Source organism: Monodon monoceros, unplaced genomic scaffold (assembly GCF_005190385.1).
Source record: "Monodon monoceros isolate NGI ecotype Baffin Bay Population unplaced genomic scaffold, NGI_Narwhal_1 Super_Scaffold_12, whole genome shotgun sequence".
Lineage (NCBI taxonomy): Eukaryota > Metazoa > Chordata > Mammalia > Artiodactyla > Monodontidae > Monodon > Monodon monoceros.
Genome location: NW_021703768.1, coordinates 57385516 through 57404274, shown reverse-complemented (window position 1 = coordinate 57404274; position 18759 = coordinate 57385516). Strand labels below are relative to the sequence as shown.

At 38.4% G+C, this 18759-nt stretch overlaps 1 protein-coding gene across 4 annotated transcripts in view; it reads right to left on the bottom strand.

Moving 5' to 3' along the window:
- TNPO1 (transportin 1) overlaps window positions 1-17503 on the bottom strand; it is an 84939-nt gene extending 67436 nt beyond the window's left edge. For 2 of the 4 annotated variants that reach the window (XM_029216742.1, XM_029216743.1), the window contains exon 1: window positions 17413-17491. In XM_029216742.1, the coding sequence (XP_029072575.1) occupies window positions 17413-17427 (15 nt within the window). In that variant the 5' untranslated portion in view covers window positions 17428-17491. Of the gene's footprint in view, window positions 1-4957; window positions 5038-17412 lie in introns of those variants that run through there. The other 2 variants (XM_029216738.1, XM_029216741.1) reach the window with 2 other exon arrangements.
- Between the last annotated feature and the right edge of the window lie 1256 nt (window positions 17504-18759).

The following is an 18759-nucleotide window of genomic DNA, read 5'->3' as shown; positions in this document are numbered from 1 at the left end:
TACAGCCCATGTCTAACCAACGGTTCTAATGGCAAGGTTGATACTTTGTGATTGCATTTCCTAAATGCAATTAATTAAACCAGGATTGGGCACCCAACTCTCCACATGATGAATCCCAGCACAAACAGATAAGCTAAGTCAATTGAATTTCCTTTCTCAGAAATATAAACAGGAAGTACTAGGATCATTTAAGCATTTACCAGTTCTCAAAGCAGAAGTTAAAAGGTCACAATGTGGTAGGCAAGTGGCCATCATTCGATTCCACACACATGACAAAATTATAAAGAGGCGGGAATTGTAAGCAAAAGCAGAAGAGAATGGACCAGCACAGAGAGGAAGCAAGGAAGCACTGAGCAAGATTACATGGTCCACCAGAGTGACAGTATCTGCTTCTTGGAGCTGCCTTGCTTCCAGATGGCTTTCTATTTCCACAAATGACTTTAAAAAAATAATAAATCTCTCCCTTTCTCTTAAGACAATCTGAATTAAGTTTTCTTCCTTGGAACCAGAAGCACTTAATCAGAATAGAAATAGTAAATAACTATTTGAATATATAATCACATAATTTTATACATATATAAAAGTAAACTATTCCCAAAATGTATTTGCTTTAAGTAGAAGGAACTGAACTTTTTAGGGGCATTCTCTCAGAACTGTAGGGCTCAGAACTAATGAAGGCTGATGACTATCATGTAAGTCAATTTCCTCAAACTGAACACCAGAGTAAATCTGAAAGCTGGCATGGAAGTCTCTGAGAGCTACTGAGTATAATGAATACACCCAGATGGGCAAAGAGCAAACTGAATAGGAAGAATAGAGAAAGCCAAGAACAAAGCCAGCTGCCAGTTCAGGTGTGCACCCTCTTTACAGACAACAGAATTCCTTACACATCTACTTCTATTCCTCCTCTCCCTTCTCTTGCCTTTTCCAAATTATATTACTTTGGTTCTGAGCACTGGCCATCACTGCCTCTGCTGCCATCAAGGGAAAAATAAATGCCTCAAATTCATTTTATTAACATTTATACTAATGGGATATGTAGGGACAGTAGTAACTTACCCTCACTGTGATGCCAGGTTTCAGGTAATACTTGCTTCCCAAGACTCAGTTCACATCTCAAAGGACCTAAAACATCTCTTATCATGATTTCCAGGAGGCACCAACTGTTTACAGATATGGTGGATAAACACACGCTTTATTTGAACAATTATAGAAGGGAGCTCCTAGCATATTTCAGCAATACAAATTTAGGCGATCCAACAAAACAGTAATACGGTTGGCCCTTTCTATCCACAGGTTCCCACATGCCAGATGTGGAAGGCTGACTGTTCTACACCATTTTATATAAGAGATTTGAGCGTTGTGCATTTTGGTACAGGTGGGGGTCCTGGAACCAATCCCCTGCAGATATCAAGGGACAACTGTACATTAATAACTTTACTTATGTGGAACACTAATTTAGAACCAATAGATAACACATGAAAGAAAAATTCACAAGAGGAAATACAACAGTAAACAAACATGGGAAAATGCTGAACCTTACTAGTAATCAATAAATGTAATAATGAAGTAATGTTTTTAGACTAATTAGCAAAGATAATTTTATAACAATATCCTATGCTGCTGAAGACATGATGAATCAACTCTAACAAATTACTGGTGGTAGTGTAAACTAATACAACCTACTGGAAATCAGCTCAGCAATCTATATCAAGAGCTATTATCCATTTTTATACCCTTTGTCCTCATGATTATATTTCTGAGACTGCATCCTAAGAATCTTAATTACAGAAAAGAAAGCATTATTCTCAAAGATTTTAACCCAGGAGTATTTCTAATACAACAATAAATATATGGGTAACTAAAGCAACATTCAACTGAAAAAAGATAGTTAATTTCTTTGACATGGAAAATGTTTATGATCAGAAAGTGAAAAAATGATAAAAAGTTGTATGTAGAGAACAATTATAGGGAATTCCTTGGCGGTCCAGTGGTTAGAACTCCATGCTTTCACTGCTGAGGGCCCAGGTGTGGCCAAAAAAAAAAAAAAGAGAGAGAGAGAATAACAAATATGTAAAAAACATGTATAAAAAAGACAATTATTAAATGAAAAAAATTGGAGGGAAACAATGAAAAGCTCGCAATGTAATAGGATGTTAAGATTATGAGTCCTTTTTTCTTTTCTCTTAAAAAAAATTTTCAATATTGTGGTTATATTACCTTCATAATGAAAATAAATAATAAAAATCTCCAACAGTACAATTACTTTAAGTCATAAATAGGGCAGGAGAAAAGACCCCGGAGAACGTAACTATATTATGGTATGACGCTTGCTACTCATAATAATGACAGAATTGTTAAGAAGTTTAAATTATACCTCTCCTGCTTTTTAAGAAGGTGTGAAACATAGTTTAGAAAGTTTTTTGTGAAAATGCTTAAAGGTTATGGTACTTAAAGTGTTAAGTTTTAGTTACAGAAAAGTGATGCACTTGTAGCAACTTTTTCCCAGATCATGCCATTAAAATGAGTAGACACAATGACATGAAGATAACATTGAAAATAAGAGTATCTTCATAGTACTGGGGAAAAACACATTCAACCTTTGGAAAGCAAAAGAACTGTACCAAACCTTATACTAGAAAACAGTAAATGAAAACTGTTTATTTAAGATTAAAAAATTGTTTTATGATCCCAGAGACCTAGTCTCAGAGAAAGGCTGTCCTGAGAATTAGAGCACAGAAGTTTTACTTTTGCTTAGACAATGGGAATTATTTACAGATTCCATACTTGTGATTAGTTTTTTATTATGGTTTTAATATCTTATACGTATGGAGATATTTTTTAACAGTGCTATAGTAACAAATTAACGTTGAGACATTTAAATGTAAAGATACACAAAAACAGTAAGCCTACTACAAAATTTACAACAAGAATACCATAATTCTTTAATATAAAAAAAATTTCAAGCATCTCTCATCAACTTCCTAATTTTTCAAAACATCGATACATAATTCTGGAAATATCATTTAAGAAAAAATCAATAAATAGCTCAATTAAACCATACACTGAACTAGAAGAAAAAAAATCCCACAAAAATGTAAAAGCCAAAAGCAAATTAAAATGAATTTTACCTTAGAAAAGAGGATCTACAATTCTTCTACAACAGTTCTTGAGACTTCTGTACTAGTAAGTTCTATTGATTTTCCCAATAATTACAACTATAAATATTTTAAGCAAAAATTACTAATGAATAAGAAAATTTTGACTACAGAAATAAATAAATGACCATATACCACAAATAATTTAAATTTGTCATTTAGCACATACTGAACTGAAAAAGGCTGGAGTTCTAGTACTTTTCATTTTGTTAGTTATTTGTGTCATTTACTATTTCACTCTTTAAGAAAATAAATCATAAATCATTTAAGTAATTTAAAATTAAGATCTTTAGAAGTCAGTCAGACAGTTTACATGTGGAATCTAAAAAAATGGAACAAATGAACATACTTACAAAACAGAAATTGAGTTACAGATGTAGAAAACAAACTTATGGTTACCAAGGGGGAAAGGCGGGGGAGGGATAAATTGGGAGATTGAGACTGACATATATACACTACTATATATAAAGTGTATAAACTAATAAGAACCTACTGAATAGCACAGGGAACTCTACTCAATACTCTATAATGACCTGTATGGGAAAAGAATCTAAAGAAGAGGGGATATATGTATATGTATAACTGAATTACTTTGCTGTACAGCAGAAACTAACAACATTGTAAGTCAACTATACTCCAATAAAAAAAAAAACAGAAAGAAATAAAATTAAGATCTTTAGAAAATAAATGAAAACTGTTTCATTTAAGATAAAAAAATTATCTTAGAATCGTCCACAGATTCTTCTTAATATATTTTTCTGCCTAAGGAAGCTAATGTAATAACTAAGATAGGGTGGGAAAAAATGCTTACAAATTATAACTTGACACTAATGGTATAGCTCTGTGTGTCTATTTAGTCTATGAGATGGATACCATCCATGATCATACACTTATAACTGGTAGACACAGGAGTCTAATGAACTGCCTTAAAAGTATACACTATTTCTACTACACTAAACTGATTCTTAGAAAAATAAATTCATTTATTATAAAACAAATTTTTCCTAAATCATGTTCCTGCGGTAGGGTTGGGGACATAGAAAGCAAAATCTTTGTCTTAAGTCATATAATATTTCAATTTTAGAAAAAATGTCATAGGCCACTAATCCATATTATTTACAGTTAATAAAATACATAGTCTTCATTTAACTCTTCATTATATACTCTTACAGGAGTAATACGCATATTCTAGAAGGAAGAAACTCCAGAAATTAAATCAATAAGCAAACATTTATTCAGCACTTGTAATAAGCTGGATTTTATAGCTAGGAACTACAAATACAATAAAAGCCTGGAAGGAGAGAGATGAACTAGGAAATTCCTAAGATTTTTTTATGTTATTCAATTCAACAATTCAATATGTGGCTAAGGTATTTTGATAAACTTGATTCCAAAGCATTTGAGATGTATGGGAGTTTGTATTTCCCAATAAATAATAATTCCCAAATGATAATTTTAACTGAAATCACAATTTTGTCCTGGTTGCTGACAGGACAACTCTACTAGAATCTCACTGGTGAATGTGTAGATTCTGTTTTACAAATAAAAATACCTGCGTGCACCTTATCAGCAAGTAACAACACCAACACAAAAGCCCCTAGCCTACTGGGATGTAAGGTTAAAATAAAGCTAGGCTTTTTATTAGAGCCTTTTCCTTTTTATGCTTCAACTTTTTACTTCTCTACTGGCTCTTAACCTTCCCCATCAAATTCCTACATTAAATCTTAAACTACTATACCACTCTCTTGATTCTGAGCTTACTACCTGTGCTAAAACAAGACTCCAGAAAAACCTCCTACCTTTACAGTTTCTCCACCGCTTCATCCTTGACTTACGGTAGGGTGGTGTCAGACCAAGGGAAGGATGACATGTGGGGAGGCAAAACAGACACTTCAACTCCCAGCCGCAGTGTAACTTCATGGGGTTTTAAGACAAACTGCCCAGGTCTTTAAGTCTTCTGTGCCACAATGAGCCAAAACAACATCAGGAAAAAAGGCATGTCAGAGCTCTGGGGCTCTTGTCTCAGTTCTTCTCTGCACAAAGAACTGGCTGGGCAATCCTGTACGAATCATTTACACTCATTTGGTTCATTTCCTCATTTATAAAGCAACTAAAGACCATGCTCCTTTTCAGCTTCTAGAAGCAAAACTTAGTAAAGCAAAATTTAGAAGCAAAATTTAGTAAATAATGAGTCTGGTCATATTCTACATACAAAAGCCAGCCTTACTTCTTTTCTTTATACTTGCTACTGAAATTCTCCAAGTCTTCAGGGAAACTTGTATTCAACTCAATTGTTCAAGTGTAGTTCTGGGACTACTAAATTACCTGAGTGAGAGCTTCATGTCACTTGATTCTTTCAGCAAATACTTGGGCTCCTGTGAAAGGGCATAGTACTGCACCAGGTTTAGGTCATTTCTTACCGAAGTTATTCAGTAGTAAGAACAATCTTTAGCTGAAAATGTTATGTACAAAAATTTTCATCACAACTTGGGTTTCTACCCAACAGAAGTCTTTACCCATTATCCCCTCAAAACTGTGTAACAGAAAACTGTATAATACATTATTGAACTAAAAATCCAATGGAGCATTCTAATTCCTGCTCTAGAGCATCTGTGGTTTCAATGATTCACTGTTTAATGCTCTTTTCCTAAATTAAGTCTCCTAATATTTTCTAATAAAGGTTTGACAAGCAGCATTTTTTTTTTTTCCTGGTACGCGGGCCTCTCACTGTTGTGGCCTCTCCCGTTGCGGAGCACAGGCTCCGGACGCACAGGGTCAGCAGCCACGGCTCACGGGCCCAACCGCTCCGCGGCATGTGGGATCTTCCCGGACCGGGGCACAAACCCGTGTCCCCTGCATCGGCAGGCAGACTCTCAACCACTACGCCACCAGGGAAGCCCAGACAAACAGCATTTTATGAGCTGAAACATATATCAGGACTCTTCAGTCCATGTCCATATATACTGTCAACTAAACTTTACCACAAAAGAATTAACCCAAGTACTTCATTTTACCTTTCTAAACAATCAGCAGCAGTAACTCTGAAAACATGTCATTTATACTGAAGTCTGGTAAAATTTACATATGAAGTGTAAATGTCTTCACTTTCCTTGTGCTTTCCTTCTGCCCTGATGCTCATCAAGGTGACACACTACACTCTGATCCACCATTACAAAGAGTTATAATCCAGATCTAGAAGTTTAAAATCATCCTTTTAATATAAGAAGCAGTGCCTCTGATCTATATATTTGACTTGTCTGCCCACTTCAAACATGGAATTTCAGATTTTTCCAAGCACTGCATGGGAGGCACTGTTGTATAGAGCTTAAGAGTACAAACCCTGGAGTTCCTTGGCTTGACTTTGAGTTCTTGCTCTGCCACTTATTAGTCATGGAAAGAATCATTAACCTTTGATCTATAAAATGATATAATTAACAGTACCTCTATCTCACGGGGCTGTTATGAGGAGAAAATGGCAAAGTTCCATTAAAAAAAAAAAAACTCTTTGTCTAAAAAGATGACAACTAAAAGCAGTATAAAACCCTAGACTGGATCCTGTACTGGAGGAAAAATGTTATAAAGGATGTTACTGGGACAAGTGACAAAATTGTAATACAGATTGTAAAAAACTAAATTTCCTGAAGAGAATTTCCAGAAGAGAATATCCTAGCTCTTAAGATATACAGACTCAGGTTAAGGGGTAGAGGGGCAAGATGTATGCAACCTACTCTCAAATGATCAAAAAAATAATTACTTGTGTATGGGGTGGGTGGGAAGAATGTGGCAAAACGCTAAAAATTGGTGGATCCAGGTAAGGGGTATATGGGAGTTCTCCCAATTATTCTCACAACTTTTCTCTAACTTTCAAATTATTTAAAATAAAAACCAGCTTTGACTCCATTTACCCTCCATTACTGCTCAATTTCTCAATTTCCCTTCCATTCACAGAAACATCTTGAAAGTTATGTATAGTCACCATGTCCCCCTCTTCACTCCACTCCTCAGAGACTGAGATTTCCTTGTTGCCAAACCCAATGATTTCTTCTTGGCCTCATCTTAATTTCTCCACAGTGCTGAAAATGGGCAACAATTCCTTCACCTGTTAGCCTGTGGCATCACATCTCCCTTGGTTTTCCTTTTACTTCACTGGCTGCTCTTTGTCGGTCTCCTTTGCTGGCTCTCCTACCCCTAAATATCCCAGGCACCTTTCTCCTATCTACATAATCTCATCCAGTTTGTGCCACTGAATAGCTCTCTGAATTTCAGACTCAAGTAACCAACACTTTATAAGACATATCCACTTGTTTGTTAAATGGGTATCTCAAACTTTGCTGACTAAAACAGAACTCTTGCCCATCCCAAATCTGCTCCTCCTCCAGTTGCCTATTATCACTAAATGCAGTTATTACGGTTCATCCAGTTGTTCAGGCCAAAATACCAAGGACTCATCCTTGATTTCCCTTATATTCCATTTAAACCATCAGTCAGTGCTGTCAAAATATGCCCTTAAAATATACCTTCAAAATATACTCTGAATCTGACCATTTCTCACCTTCTCCACTGTCTACCCCAGTCCAGATACCATTTTCTACAAAAGCATGGTCTACTACATTTGGTTTCCCAGCCTTCTCTTTTGTTCACTTACAGCCCCATTCTGAGACAAAGCAGCAAAAATGATCGTTAGAATTGGAATTAAACCATGTCTTCTCTCCATCAAAACCATCCAATGGTTTCTCATCACACTTAAAAATAAAACCTCATATTCTTACCATGGCCTACAAAATTGTTCCTAAGGTGGGGTCCTCCCTACTAGCAGACTCTGCCCCCCCTTTTCCACTATGTTCCACACTAGTTTTCTTACAGTTCCCTGATGTTGTTATGCTTTTTCCTACTTAAGAGTCTCACTTTTGCTTGTTCTTTCTTCAAATATTCATATTGCTCACTCCTTCTCATTCAGATTGCTGGCCAAATATGACCTTTAAGAAAGGCAATGTTCTCTTCCCTCTCTCTCCACCCCATTACTCTCTATTTCTTCTCATTGCTTTAGTCAGTACCTATTTTTCCCCCTTTCTCTTCATTAAAAGTATCTTTAAATGAAAAATTGATGTTACTGCTTCTCATCGTATAAAAAAAGTAAACAATACAGATGAAATTCAAGTTCTCTTCAAGTACCTCTCCTAATCCTGGTCTCCTCCCCAAAGGTACTCTAATATTCATTTGATGTGTATCCTTACAGAGCTGTTTTTTGCTCATTTAAATTGTATGTTTCTGTCGAAATAAAAAGAATTTTATTTCTGTTCTATAAAAACTCACCCAAAATATGCCTTAGCTTTCCTACTCATTGTATATATAGCTCTATTTCATTATAATTTTATACCATTACAAGCAATTCATTCATTCAACAAATATTTACTGAGTGCCTACATTCTAGGCACTGTTCTAGTTATTGCAAATAGAGCAATAAATAAAACAAAGATCTTTGCCGTCCTGGAGCTTATTCATGTGGGAGGAGAAAGACAATAAACAGAATATTTAGTGCTAACTTCCCTGCAAAGGCCCAGAAGGTAAATATTCTGGATTTTGCAGACCACCTTCAGGCCAAACAGTAAGAACAGTCTGTTGTATGTTCTTTGTTTTACAACCCTTAAAAAAATGTAAAAACCATTTTTAGCTCATAAGCTGTACAAAAACAGGCCACAGAGCAATGGAGCTCTAGCTCGCTGATCCCTGCTATAGTGTGTTAGGTGGTGTGTGCTATGCACAAAGTAAAAAAGAATCCAGGATAAGGGGGATGGGCGTTAGGATGCAGTATTAAACGGAGTGTTTAGAGAATGTGAGATCTGAGCAAAGACCTGGAGGTAAGGCCAGTGAGCAAGGAGGAAAACTGGTAGTAGGAAATGAGGTCAGGGAAGTTAGGAGAAAGGGGAGTGGGCTGGGCAGACTATGTAGAGCCTTGTAGTCTACTCTAAGGACTAGATTTTCTCTGAGTGAAAGGGGGAACCATTGCAGGGCTTTGAATAGAGGAGTGACAGAGACTATCTTAATTTGTGAAAGGTTTGCTCTGGCTACTATACTGAGGGAAGACTACTGGGAGGAGGGTAGGGTAGAATAGGGAGACCAGGTAGTAACCTATTTAAGTAATCCAAAGAGATACGATGGTAGTGGCTTGGACCAGGGTGGTGGCAGTGGACAAGGTGAAGCATGTTAAGATTCTGGATATATTTTGATGATATAGAAAAAAACTGGTCGCCCTGAAGGAATGGATCCAAAGTGTCAAAGAAAAAGCAAAGTCAAGAACAACTCCAATATTTTAGCCTGAGGTACTGCGAGGATGGAGTTGCCATTGACAAACCAAAATAGGGAAGTCTATGGGTAGAGTAGGTACTGGGGAGGAAGTTTAGGAGGTAAGTTTTGGACAAGCTGAGTTTGAGGCCTATTATTAGACATTTAGGTAGAGATGTTGAATAGTCAGTTGAACATGTAAGGAATTAGGGAGAGAGGCTAAAGATCTAAATTTGGGCATTGCTAGCATTTAGATGGTAATTAAAGCCATGAGACTGAATGAAATTACCAATGGACTGAGTATTTATGAAAAACAAAAAACAAGGATTGAGCTCTGGGGCTCTCCAACACTAAGAGGTCTGTGAGAAGAAAAGCAAAGGAGAATTACAAGGAAGCAGGCACTGAGGTAGGAGATAACCAAGGGTGTAAGTATCCTGCAAAGCAAAGAAGAGTCTCAAGAATAAGAGAAATAGCTCTGTTGAATGTTGCTGATAGGTCAAGTAAGATGAACAGAATCAAGGACATATGGCATTTGGCAACATGGAAGTTACTGGAGAAATTAAGGAGCTGTTTCAGCAGGAATGGTGCACTGGCCTGATTGGAGTGGGTTTAACAGAGTATGGGAGGAGAAACCTTGGCAACAGCAAATTTAGACAACTCTTTCGGGGAATAATGGGGCAAAAGGAAACCAAAAATATGGGGAAACAGGTGGTGAAGAGTGGATCAGTTTTTTTAAGATGGCAGAAATAATAGCTTGTCTGTTTGCTGACAGAAATAATCCAGTAAAGAAAAACATTGATGTGGAAGGACAGAAGCTGAAGCAATTCCTTGAGCAGATGATAGAGGAGAAAGGATGGATCTAGTACAAAAGCACACAGAAGAACATAAAACAGTTCATCTAAGATGAAAACCAGGAAGATAGCAAGTACTGACACAGATGATGGTAGTTCATGGGGTGGTGGGAGTGTGTGGAAGTTTTCTGATTGCTTCAATTTTCTTAACAAAATAGGTCATGAACTGAAAATGAAGATGGGAAAAGTTATATTGGAGGTTTGAAGAAGATATGAAACAGTTATTGAGGGAAGTAGGAAAGTGAACAGACTAGGAAAATACAGCATAATCAACAGGCAGCATTAACAAGTAATGTGAGGTATGTGGTCATATGTGGTTGTGTGTTTTCTTCCAGCCATACTAAGTTATATAGGGCCAGGCACAAAGAAAGCAGAGAGTTGGTTTTAACCAGGGTATGGTTCTACTAAACAAGCAAAGAACAAGGGAGCTATCCAAAGGAGTAATTAACCATGGAATTTAAACTGAGTAAGAAAGGGAAGTAAAAACATCAAGAGGGTGAATGGCAGGGACACAGTAATAGGATCAATGGACTGGCGATTCCACTGGGGTAAAAAGAAGGTTGGGGCTGAGATACTAACTAGAAGGAGTGAACTACTAAAAAAGGAAGTATGGTCAAGGAGTAGAAAACATGAAATGGTAACCATAGAGGGCCTGTAGTTATTGACAATGCAAGAGGGTACCACTTTGGGAGTGAATGACTGAGATAAGATAGAACAGATGGGAAGAACACTGGAGGGAAGATCAGGTATACTCATTTTAATCTCAATATAAAGACTGAGATGGTATTAGAGAGAGAGGCAATGAGCCTGGAGCTGAAATAATTAAGAAATGAGGAGGACTGACCTGAACAGTTAGCAGTTGACAGCAATCATGAAGGGTAGTAGTCACATAATCTGATGACACAATCCAAAACAGGATTTTTAGGGAGAAGGGAGGGAGAACAGTAGCTAGGTTGAGACTGGATTTTGTGGATGACGGACTGTAAATTCCAGTGGGCACAGTAGAAGAATATGAAGAGTTGTTAAGCGGTTTCAAAAAAAGGAGACAAATATAGACCTTTTAATGATTTAGAATGCAGGAGATAAAAGGTGAGCTGGGCTTCCCTGGTGGTGCAGTGGTTAAGAATCCACCTGCCAATGCAGGGGACACGGGTTCGAGCCCTGGTCTGGGAAGATCCCACACGCTGCAGAGCAACTAGGCCCATGTGCCACAACTACTGAGCCTGCGCTCTAAAGCCCACGAGCCACAACTACTGAAGCCTGCGCACCTAGAGCCCATGCTCTGCAACAAGAGAAGCCACCGCAATGAGAAGCCTGCGCACCACAACAAGAGTAGCCCCCGCTCGCCGCAACCAAAGAAAGCCCGCGTGCAGCGACAAAGACCCAATGCAACCAAAAATAAATAAATAAAATAAATGAATTAAAAAAAAAAAAAGGTGACCTGGAAGTCTGGAGGTTCTGTGGCAACTGACAAAGATATTTTTGAATATACATGATTCCTGATATACCCCTATGTTTCTCTAAGAAATGGAAACTGCTTAGGTCGAAAATGTTTTTACTTTAAAATTAAAATGGCTATACTGATTTATTCAATGTTTGAGTTTCCCTACAATCTTATCGATACATACTAGTAAAACTTTATCACTTTTGCCAATATGATGGGTAAAAAAAAATTTCACTGTTTTATTTCCCTATTGGTGGGGTAGAGCATTATTTCATGATTATTGGCTAGCTGTACTTCCTCTTCTGTGAATTTGCCCACTTAAAAAATTGGATTCTCTTCTTAGTTTATAGCACCTAAAAATAACCTATTTCTCTATTTCTCTGCTCTTAATGAATCACACAAATCAACGCTGCATATTTCTCATTTCAAATCTTTCAATGGCTCATGCTAGGGCAACACAAGGCTTGGTAGGTACCTCTTCCTGAAATCCTTCTAGTATATACTTTAAGAGATTCTCTACTTAAAGCCCACCAATCAAATCTGGCCACACCTATTAGTTTCCATATTGTCTATGGCTGTGTTTGCACTACAATGGCTGAGTTGGCCTACAAAGCAGAAAATATTTACTGGGTGTCTCCTCAGATTTATATCATAAGAGCTTTATCTACACTTCATTGCACCTTTTTGTTTACATATCTCTCTCTACAGTAGTATCTAAATCTCTTGAGGACAAGGGACAATGTCAGCACTAAAAATGCTTACTGAATGAATAAAGGGCACAAGTCCTTCATAATTTGGCATGTTTCTCATCACTTTCCTATGCTCTAGCTAAAATAAACTATAGTTTTACTTCATTAAGTATTTTTCAAAAACATTTCTAATGGCAGCATAATAATCAATGTTTTATATTCATTTACTTACAATTTTGATGGATACCACCTATTCCTAATCACTTATTTGTATCTATTGTGTACACTCACAATCTGCTGAAGTATTTCTCTCCCCTAATTCCTTCCCTAGTGAAGACAAAAGCAATGGAATCTTGGCCTTTCTGGGATCAACCTTTTCATCTATGGTGGTTACTTTGGCACCTGAGGTTTCAGGGACTTCACTGATAATTATTTAACTAATGGCTTCAGAGTGCTTCAAAGTCAATTATAAAACACGACTCAAAAAAATTTTTTTTCTTTAGTTTTCAGTATAAAATTAATCTCACACACCTTGTTGGTAGTCTTATTCTCCTTAACTTGTACATCTCAATTATTTATTTATTTATTATTAAGATTTTAGTTTACTTTGCCAGGGGTTTCACTAAACATATTTTTCAATATAGTTATTTACTGGGCCTTTGTCACTTCTCTTATACCCTTTTTTTTTTTTTTTTTTTTTTTTTACAGGCTCTGGACGCGCAGGCTCAGCACCCATGGCTCATGGGCCCAGCCGCTCCGCGGCATGTGGGATCTTCCCGGACCGGGGCACGAACCCGTGTCCCCTGCATCGGCAGGCGGACTCTCAACCACTGCGCCACCAGGGAAGCCCTCCCCTAAATTTGATGGATTTGTTTTTTTCTCCTCTATCTGTGTTGAGGTCTTTACAAAGAGTGTTTAACCCACAAATGCTTGCTGCAATCATCTTAGAAACCAGCTTTATATATTCATTACATTCATTACATACATACATACATATTACATCTCATCCAGGTAAGGAGTTTTTTTTTTCCTTTTTAAAATATACTTGGATAGTTAAGCCTTACCTGTTTTAACTTTGTAATTTACTCATTCATTACTTCCAGCTCAGTTTCACTATCTTAATAATGTGATCTACAATCTACAGTTAATAGATTCACTGTTATAGTGAATTATAAGATTCCTTTAAAGATTTTGTATTCATTCAATGTATACATATTTATTATAAGATTCTGAATATGTGTATCACATAAAACTTTACAAAGTTTTGGGTTTTGTAATGAGGCAGATCTAGACTCAGATCCAGCCTTGAACACTCTTGAGTCCTTGGGCAAAGTACTTACTTACCGATACTTCAGTTCTCCCATCCAGTAAAATGGAAGTAACTCTCATGTGTAACGCGACATAGAGCTAGGATAATGAGCATAATGTACATAAAAGTAACAATGTATGCTAAATGCCTACAAATGATGCCCAGTATGTTATACAGAAAAAAATGTTAACTCACTCTCTCTTCCCTCCCAACTCAAGCAAAAGGGCAATAAATGCTGTGCTCCTCAACTTAAGTCCCTTATTAAATTCCCTTAAGTAAAAGCAGTTTGGCGATATGAACCATGAGCTCTGGATGTTCATATACTCTGACTCAACACTTTCACTTTGGGAAATCTATTTTAATGAAATAATCTAAAACACAGAAACTGTTTTATGTATAAGAATGTTCACTGTAGTGTTTCTCACAACTGCAAAAAGAAACTTGCTAACTGTCCAACAGTAAAACGTTTACTTATGAGAAATTCACAAAAACATTGTGGTCATTTGAAAAGATGCTGATGAAATAATTTAATAGCAAGAGAAAGCTTATGGTGCTAGGTGAAAATAGCAGAATGCAAAATTGTTAATATTAAAGTCTCAGCTGTGTAAAGATCAAATAAACTGAGAAAAAATATTGGAAGGAAATGTATCAAAGGGTTTACAGTAGTTACCTCATGGTCCTGATATTAGTGATTATTATTTTATGGTGTTTTCTATAATACCAATGATCATGACGATGATAATAATAGCAGTTATTATGTATGAAGTGTTTACTACATGCCAGGCCAAGTTCTAAGAGCTTAGTATTAATTCATTTAATCCTCATAAGATTAATTCCTTAAAAGATGAGATAACTGAGCCACAGTGAGATGAAGTAATTTGTTCAAGGTTACACAGTTAATTATGGAAGGTGCCAAGACTTGAATCCAAGTAGTCTGGCTCCAGAGTTCCTGCTTCTGCTATACTATACTGAAAAGACTTGCTTTGTTTAAAAATTTTAACCATTAAAAAGGCACATGCCAATTCAAACCTTGTGGCCTTTCAGATATGAGATTTCTTTCAGCTTTCCTTCAGTTCTGAATTCAAATATTTGCTTTGCCATCAGGTGCCATTTTGGAAATAAGATGTAGCCACCATTCCTGTATAGGTTCTATCAACTCTAGAAAATTCTAAGACAAATCTCCACCCCTATTTCCTGTGCCATTATCTCATTTAACCACTGAGACTCTGGAACTCTTAACATTCTTACTTATTACACCTACTGACAGTACTTCAAAGAATTCTTCTAGTAAGGAGGTTTTAGAGCCAGCAAGGGTGGCTTCTAGAAACTCTTTCCCACACTAACACCCATCCATGTAACTACAATTACAGTTTGTAGTTGTAATTGTAGTGGTAAATCTACAGTTACCACTTTTGCAAACATTTGTCTTCCATTGTAAAGTTCTCACCCTCTGCCACCCAGGAGACCCCTCTTACCTGCCAACACTCACCAGATAGCTACCATAGCATGGGCTGAATGGAACCAACTAAGAAAGATTTTCAACACCTGGGGAATTTAACTGTCTCCCATCCTCCTTTCTGAAGGTGGCATTATTCTCCACTGTTTTTAAAAACTTCATCAGTTAATCAATCACCTTGACTTTCTCAGCTTTCTCACCCTTTTGCTGGTAAACCAAATTGTTTTTTTAGGAACAAGGTCTTTTTGGCACCAATACATATTCAAATATCAATTCCAGGAAAAAATATTCATAATTTACACCCTGGGCAATAAAAATAACTTCCACTTACTGCTGTGTTCTTCTCTGCAGTTTACATTTGCTAAATTTATTTCATTACGTATGTCACTTGGTTTGGCTTCCTTTATAACCAAATTCCTTTTCCTAAAAACAGTATCTGCAGAATCCAACATGGTTGACTGCAAGCAATTCTTCTAAACATAGTACATTTATATTTCAATGCAGTTCATTTACAGTATTTAGAAAAACAGACTCATGAGATGGCTTTAACATTATATGAAGAAGAAAAACTAGTCATAAAAACAATGAATACAATAACAAGTGTTGATAATGGAAAGATTTACAACCAGAACCATACATATTTTTACCAAAAGCTTATCCTGCTCACAATATATAATGATAATAAGCTCGATTACCTTAAAATATTTTTATAGCTATTTCAGTGGGAGGAATTTAGTAATTCCATGAATATCTAGGATGAAGATGTAACTACATCAAGGCTAATCTGGTGGGGGCCCCTTTTAGGAAAAAGAAAATGGAGCACTAATAGTTCATTAGGCTCCCATTAAATTAGGTGAAGTAAAAACCGTACTGCCAAACTTACACATTTATGCGTTGCATATGCTGAGGGGTAAAGAAGAAATCTGCACCTTCAAGCTAATATTTCTCTTTTGCAGTTGCAAGTTTTCAACTTGGCAGAGTCACTCTCTAAGAAGAATGGGGTGCAGGAGGGAGTGAAAGTGGAAAACAGAATCATTTTCAAAAGACGGAATCCTCCCCTGCTTCATTAGGCATAACTTATTTACCATTCTAATATGAAAATTTAATAAAACAGAGAAACTTAAAATCCAAAAGTAACTTGTTATCCTAATAATGAGCATGTCAGGACAGCCATTTTACAACCTTACAGTTTCAAATACCTATTCCACGATACAATTTGTATTTTAAAAACATCTTTCCTTTAGATTAAAAAAAAAAGAAAAGCACCATTTATGCACTCATCATTGAAGTCATGAGCTTCAACGCAGGATTGTTACTGAGCTTCTTAATACAACTGTCAAAATCAATTTGTGGATAGTCTCCAACTTTAAATTTCTACATTTTTATCTGCTGAAGAACCGAACTGATTAGCGATTGTTAAGATAACGGACGTAAACTGTAAGCAATCCTTGCAAAATCCAGTTGATTTTTAAAATCAGGAAACAAATAACAGGCGATTGTTTTTGAAGGATGAAAGCCATGCCCAAAACAGGTTGACTGTGGCGTGGGTCCGCTTCTCAGCAGCAGTTCCCTGTAGCGCGTTCGCGTGAGAGAAGTACAAAAGGGCAAAAGCGCAAAAAACACAAAACCACGCAAAACCCGTACAGTTACAAACATTAAAATTATGTACACATGTCGTGAAACCATGAGTCCCCAAGTGGAAAGAACCGCCTGGAGAAAGCGATCAGCCAGCGGAGTGTGGTGGCGATGGTCTGTGTGGACCAGGGACACCCAGGCAGAGGGGGCCGGGCGGGGACAAAGACCGGGCATCCGGGGCAGCGCCCGACAGTGCCCAGAACCCTCGGGAAGCAGGTGTCCCAGGGCAGCGACTGCGGTACCCAGGGCCCTGAAACGCCGCGGTTTAATGGTCGGGGGCAAAGGCTCCCCGAGGAACACACCCTCTTCCCACCGCCCCTAACGGGCTTCAGGCCCTAACCTCGGACACCTGAAGAGCCGCCGCCAGCCCCCTGTCCGGATCCCCAGGGACGCCCGGGCGGGCAGCTGTTGGGCTTAGAACCGCGCCGCCGCCGCCGCCGCCGCCGCCGGGCTCCAAACGGCAGGGCGGGCACCGAGAATGCGGCGGCGGGTCCGGCGCCTCTCCCCGCGGCCCGTCAGGCAGCTTCCGAACAGCTTGCCTCCGTTCCCGCCCTCCAGTCCGGGGCCGCGCACCCTCACGCCACCTACCCGGTCCCACACCATCCCAGACGCCTCCGGCGCTCGGGCCCTCTGCCGAAGCGGCGTTGCCTCCCCTCCGGGGCCTGAAATGGCTGCGGAACAAAGAAAATCTGGGCTCCAGCTAGCGCCGGTCTGATTGGGCGTGGGCGGGGCCTGCCGCTGGAACGTTAGGCGGCTGTCGCCTTGGCAACGGCGGCGGGGCTGGGAAAACCGTGGCCGGGGCTTGCGGGCCGATGGATCTACGCCCGGCGGCGCGTGGCAGCGGTTTCTAAGCCCGCGCTGCAGCCTCGGGCTTCGGCGCGCCGCCGGGCTCAGGCTCGCGCCCCCTGCGGCCGGCGCGCGGGCCCGAGCCTCTGGCTCGCTGGAGGAACCCGCACGGACGCTGCTCCGCCCTGTGAGGCCTCGACCAAAATGGCCTTTAAGTGTGGCTGCCTCCGAGCACGACGACCCTACCCCAGCCCAACTTCCATACCTCAGGACCACCTCCAAAGTGACAGCCCTTCCCTGGGAGCCTATTAAACACCGAACGTGCCGCATATTCCACAATAATACAGTTCCATCGCCGCTGGTAAAAAATAGAAATGGCTTCAGTGGATAGATTCGGTGGACGGTCCTCTGCTAATATTGCAGGATAGCTTTTGAGGTATGCTGTTTCTAACACATCAACTGCTTTGTAGGTGAAATTAAATGCCTTCTAAAATTAGGTTTTACGTCTCCAGGCGTGTATTCATATAAAACTAGGTTCTTGCTCTTAGAAATAACAAGTCCTCCTCTCCGTAACCGGTCATCACGAGAAATTAAAATGTCTTCTATTTTCCGAACAGAAAATAATTCAAAATGGGAGAGGTAGACTTTTTATATACTCAATTATAATAATGGTAGTGAATAGATAAAAGCAGTGCCCTTACCCCATAGTATTCTTCTATATAAATTTACCGTATGTGAATATTTTAAATTTGCATCGCTGGATAATTATTTCCTAGGGTGATGATGCCGCTGATGATATTCTTCCTCACATGGTCAATGTGTCAAAAGGCCAACAGTTCTGACTATCCTACTTGCAAGTGCTGTATATATTATGTTTTGAAAATGTGTAGTGATTGTTGCCTTCCAGGCATATTCTAGATAAAATTAGAGTACCAATACTAGGAAGTGTTTTTATACTGAGACATCTTACTTGTTAATAAACTTGTTAATAATTTTCGTTTGCAACAACAATCATTTTACGAAAGAACAAGTTTATTTAACTTAAATTTTGAGTATAAAACGACCATTTCTCCAGGACATGGAAGCAACCTAAGTGTCCATCGACAGATGAATGGATAAAGAAGATGTGGCACATATATACAATGGAAT